At 42.9% G+C, this 5,898-nt stretch overlaps 1 protein-coding gene across 1 annotated transcript in view; it reads left to right on the top strand.

Annotated features, from left to right (window-relative positions):
• Nucleotides 1-2,646, top strand: part of LOC134452910 (transgelin-3-like) — a 14,651-nt gene extending 12,005 nt beyond the window's left edge. The window contains exons 4-5 of the mRNA XM_063203589.1: nt 958-1,060; nt 1,923-2,646. Coding sequence (XP_063059659.1) covers nt 958-1,060; nt 1,923-2,064 — 245 coding nt within the window. The 3' untranslated portion in view covers nt 2,065-2,646. The remainder of the gene's footprint in view (nt 1-957; nt 1,061-1,922) is intronic.
• The last annotated feature ends 3,252 nt before the right edge of the window (nt 2,647-5,898 follow it).

The raw sequence follows: 5,898 nt of genomic DNA, 5'->3' as shown, positions 1-5,898 counted from the left end.
AAGTTCTACCTCAATTTCATAATGTTAAAGAAATGTTTATTTTTTAACTTGAGACCTGGAATATTTGTCATTTTCAACCTTTTTTAACCCATATCGGCCCCAAAAATCGGGTATCGGCCAAGGGTGATGAAAAAAAAATTGGTATCGCATCGGCCATTAAAAAACCTGTATCGGTCAACCCCTAGTGCGTACAGTGTAATGCACACGCACGCATGTATGCATTTATGCACGCATGCACGCACGTACCATATGGACACACACACACACAAGGACACACATGCACGCACTCATGCATGCACGCCACAGACGCACACAAACACATACACCACACCACACATGTTTTGTGTGTGTACTGTCATGACACAAGATCAGCTGTCTGATGCTCCCAGCACACTCATGACACACCCACACATGCACAAACACACACACACACACACACACACACACACACACACACACACACACACACACACACACACACACACACACACACACACACACACACACACACACACACTCATATCCTTGTGTAAAAAGCATGTACAGTCATGTGTGTGTGTGTGTGTGTGTGTGTGCTTGGTGGACTTCCTGTGCTTGCTTCATCCGTTCTGAGTTTAGCACATGATCGTTTGCTGAAGTGAAAAAAGGGTTGACTTACTATTTAGTTTACTTAGTATTTATTGACTTCTTCATGTATTCGCTGGGGCAGCCGTGGCATAGTGGTTAGAAAGTTGGTCTTTCAATCTAGGGGTTGCAGGTTCAAATCCCCCTTGACCTCTGCCTATATCTCCATCCATGACTGAAGTGCCCTTGAGCAAGCCACCTAACCCCACATTGCTCCAGGGACTGTAACCAATACACTGAAAAATAACAACTGTAAGTCGCTTTGAATAAAGCGTCAGCTAAGTGCAATGTAATGTAGTGTAATTCACTGTCTTGTTTCTCATCTTACTGTAGGTAAGGACTTGGCGGCAGTACAGAGGACACTCATGGCTCTCGGGAGTTTGGCTGTTACCAAGGACGATGGCTGTTACCAAGGCGACCCTTCCTGGTTCCACAAGTAAGTCAAATAAGTACAAATGTACAAATAAGCCCCGTTAAACATAATTCCTTTAGTACCAAATGAGGTAACACTCAATTGTAGTGTATGCGCATGTATCAACATTAATATTACATATTTACAGTGTACTCTACCTAACCTTAACTCTAAGGTACCCCTGAATTTAACAGCAGCAGTACAATAAAGTGTAGGCCAAAATAAGTAACAACAAAAACAATCATGCAGAGCCTGTGATATAACCTTAATAGTCACTGAAAAAAATGAACGACTATAGTACTACACTACTATGACAGTACACATGGCCTTCAGTAATACATTACGATGTGGTCACTGCCAGTCTGGGAGCAATTACATTTTACCGAGTTAATCAGCTACTTACAGTAGGACTCTCGACAATGCCATAGCAATGTTGTTATGATGTAGTTTAGCTTTTCCGGCAAACAGTGAGTGAAATTGCCAGTAATCCCATCGACATGAAAGGGCTACTATACTGTATGCCGGATCGGATCGGATTAAGACGGCATGGGTGCCCGAGGCTTCAGCTTGCTGTAGGTCCCCCACGTAACAAAATGACATAGCTATAATGCCATGATTTCAGGAATGAAAAATAACATGTCTGCCAACTGTGAAGAGGAGTACTGATAAGATTTAAAACTCAACATGAAGCAGCAGACTAATTTATGGATGCCGCATCTTGACATACTTCAGCTATTGCTGATCTTTTTTGTTCTTTGGCTAATTGCCAGGCCCCCCTAGCAGGTTGGGGCCCCTAGGCTGCAGCCATATCTAACCTGTGCATGAATCCGGCCCTGACTGTATCCTAATCCTAACACACTGTGTGTATGCGTGTGTCAACCTGCAGGAAATCTCAGGAGAACAGGAGGGACTTCTCAGACGAGCAGCTGAAGGAGGGCCAGAGCGTCATCGGCCTTCAGATGGGCACCAACAAGGGGGCGTCGCAAGCTGGCATGACAGGCTACGGCCGGCCCAGGCAGATCCTGTAAAACCCAGCCACAACCCCAGCCCTCCCCTAACCCTGCCCCTGCCTACATCCCTCTCCACGCCAAAGCAAGGGTGCATTTCTCAAAACCATAGTTTGCTAATTACGTTAGTTACTTTGTTGTTTGCAATGCAGTTTCCCATTGGCAACTACCCAAGTTGCTAACAGGGTACCAACTATGCTTTCGAGAAATGCACCCCAAACCAAGCTGCACTGTGCATTGGTGAAGTGTTCATTCAACACCTGGAGGGCGGGAACAACACCGGAAGTGTTGAATTGGTCTCTCTGAGTGTTGAATTGACACTGCCAAATGTACTGTGCGGTGATGTCATCTCCCAGCGTCATCTCCTTCCTAGTCCATTCAGCCCATCACTGAAACTGGAGTCGCACAGCATAGGGACCAACACACACGCGCACACACACACACACACACACACACACACATAGACACACACACACACACAATGAACATTGTGACCAAATACTATTGTTATACAATTCCCCATGTTTTTTTTGTACATTGTATATTGATTATTGATAATTTTGAAAAAATAAAAAAATACGTTTAATTTTAAAATGTACAGAAGTTTTTTTATTTGCTGCTTATGAGAGGGTCATGCTGGTTTGGAACACTTTATTTGAGCTGATTTTCTCCTCATCTTCCCCATCTTAGCCTCTTCAAATCAAATCATTGTCGTCTTTTCAGGTTAGCTTGAGAGAGAGAGAGAGAGAGAGAGAGAGAGAGAGAGAGAGAGAGAGAGAGAGAGAGAGAGAGAGAGTAGGGGAATACAATGAACAGAAGAGGGCAGGTTGAAACAGATCCTTGTGGATCAACAGTAGTAAATGAATGGTAGGAGAATAATTGATTGAACAATATCAGTAAATCAGTAAGCAAACAGTAAATAAACAGCGTCAGTGCAAAGCAAACAGAGTCCACCCACACCCACACCCACTGGCTTCCTTTATCATTTTGTAGCTGCAACACACTTCCATAGCAACTAGGTGTTTACATGCACAACAACTGCGCAAGGAGAATAACAAAGAGCAACACGAGATGCAAAATACAAAAAGCCATTGGTGTGACTTACTCGTGGGCAGACTAAGACATAAACAAACACATAATGACTTTTTTGCCCATTACCTGAGATGAACTCGTGGCTATGCAGTTCTTATATGGCACATACAACAAAACCTTTCTGCTGGGAGTGGGACCCCTTTTGAATTCAAGAATACTTTGAAGGAACAGTCCACCTCATTTCAGAAAATCGCTCATATGTAGTTAAGCCCTGGTAAAATATGAGAATACATTTTTTTAGGGCTGGGACTTTAATGCATTCATTTTGATTAATTAATCACACGATTTGATTAATTAATTACTCTTTATTTGCATTGCCTAGTTTAGTAGGCCTATAACCTTATTAGGTGTAGCAATGGAAGTCTATGGTACCAAATAAAACATCAAATGTACTTATAAACCACTTTAAAATCAATGTAAAATTCAACAGAACCCAAATCAGCCATTCAATTTCGGCCAGTGATCACTTGCGGCTTGATGCTAATGGTACCATTTACTTCCAGTGATTATGCTAAGCTATGCTAATAATTCTAATACTAATAAATATAAGTACTGAACACACTGAGAAGGAAATTATACACACATTGACATGTAGGCCTAATACTGGGAAATACTGCAAATAAGTGAATATCAAAAAGGGTGTATTGTTCCTTTAACGTTAACTTAAAGAATTAAGAATAGGCCTATATGAATGATATATTATGAGTAAATTATGCCTCCATAATTTTGTGTGCAAATTTGGTGTAGAAAATTGTATGTTTCTTATTGTGTGCATTGTTTGCATGCAGTTCAACTGGCCTATGAACTATTATAGGTTACGCTATTCTTCTTACCCATGCAGAAGGGATCTAAATGTAGACAGGAATGTGGATGTGCGCTTTTTAAGGAAAATGAGAAACACATAAACATCCAAGTCACGCTCTCTCTCTCTCTCTCTCTCTCTCTCTCTCTCTCTCTCTCTCTCTCTCTCTCTCTCTCTCTCTCTCTCTCTCTCTCTCTCTCTCTCTCTCTCACACACACACACACACACACACACACACACACACTCGCTACTTATTGCCTAAAAATGGTGGTTATAGGGTTGTAGACACCATGTACTTGTAAATGGCTTAAGTACTTCTTGGCAGACTTTGTATATTCTTAGCGTCTCGGTTCAGAGCACTTCAGCTTGACTTTGGTCTAAGATCCTGTCTTTTTATGGTGCAGAAGTGTCACTGCTTCTCCTGCTAAGCTGCTTGAGGGGGCTGTGAGACGTGTGGGCGGGCGTGCGTAACCGGCATTGGATCCTCGGCGGCTTCTGATACTGCAGGCAGCCCCGGCCCAAGCACCACACAGGCACTGACATCACTGGGCGAGATTGAGTTGCCGTGGTAACGGCAAACAACCGGCACAACAACGACAAGGCGTCTCACTGCCTGCTTCCTCTGTCGCCCATGGCAACCGTCAACCTCCGTTGTTTGCTTATTTCCTTTCTTCCTTCCTTTTTTTTCTTTCTCTCAAACCACTTCTCTGCTGAACTTCTGATCCCCCTCTAGTCTGACTGACTAAACGCTCTCAAACTCTTGCAGCTCACTGATGTGTCACTGATGTTTCACTGAGAAGCACACATAGTAAAAAGAAAGACACATGTGAAGAAAAGCTGAAGACAGGGCTATCTCAGTCTCTCAGAACTCTCAGAACTCATCTCATTGGGACCACATCCTGACATATCATCCCTCAGCATCACCCACCCATCTAATCTGTCTTTGTGTGTGTGTGTTGATTTCGCTCTTCTGTTCGTATCAGTTAGGTAGCGTGTGTGTGTGTGTGTGTGTGTGTGTGTGTGTGTGTGTGTGTGTGTGTGTGTGTGTGTGTGTGTGTGTGTGTGTTTGTGTGTGTGCGTGTGTTTGTGTGTGTGTGTGTGTGTACACCTAACAACCACTGGGGCCAGATGTCCACACTAAGGTAGTAAAATCCTCTTAATGATATTTTGTGGGGCCCACATTTTGGGCCCCATAAATCTAGTTCTATTTTTCTCGGTAGTCTTGTTGTTACTGATAAAAGTAAGAGGGCAAAAACATTTCCTCTCTCACAGGTTAAGGTTGGGGATTACGGGGGTGTGGGCACAGTTTAGCATTCTTTAGCTATTGTTAGGGTCAATATGAATTGAAGTCAATGTCAGGGCCCCACAAAGATGTTAAGGTGAGTATCATATAAGTGTGTGTGTGTGTGTGTGTGTGTGTGTGTGTGTGTGTGTGTGTGTGTGTGTGTGTGTGTGTGTGTGTGTGTGTAGGTTATGTCCTGTTCAGTATTCCTCTGAGTGTGTCTGTGTCACTGTACATTGCCTGTAAAGCATCGTTGAGTGTCGGGCACTAGTACCTTACATAGACTTAATGAGTTGGACAGGCCTCATCCTCTACTCTACGTCCAAGGCCTGCCCCCTTGTGGTCAATAACACATGCGGAAACCCATTTTGTTTCGCCATTCATTGCAGGCCCAAAGATGTCTGGCCATACTGTCACACACCAAAACTCTTTTAGATAAATGGTTTGACATCGTAATAAATTTGAGGACTATACTGCCCTACAGATGCAAAGTGGAGTAACTTTGAAACCTTGAAAAAGGCCTTTAAAGCATTGGAATTAGGCTGGATAATTGTAGTTACTACAAATGTGAAATAGCAATATCTCTATTTGCACCACATTTGCACCACAACGCTGAGTCACACAAGATAAAGGAAATTTTATGAAGACAAATTTCAGTCTGAAATCAATTTTGACGAAG

This window comes from Engraulis encrasicolus, chromosome 7, assembly GCF_034702125.1.
Source record: "Engraulis encrasicolus isolate BLACKSEA-1 chromosome 7, IST_EnEncr_1.0, whole genome shotgun sequence".
Classification (NCBI taxonomy): Eukaryota; Metazoa; Chordata; class Actinopteri; order Clupeiformes; family Engraulidae; genus Engraulis; species Engraulis encrasicolus.
This window is presented reverse-complemented; position numbering and strand designations above follow the sequence as displayed.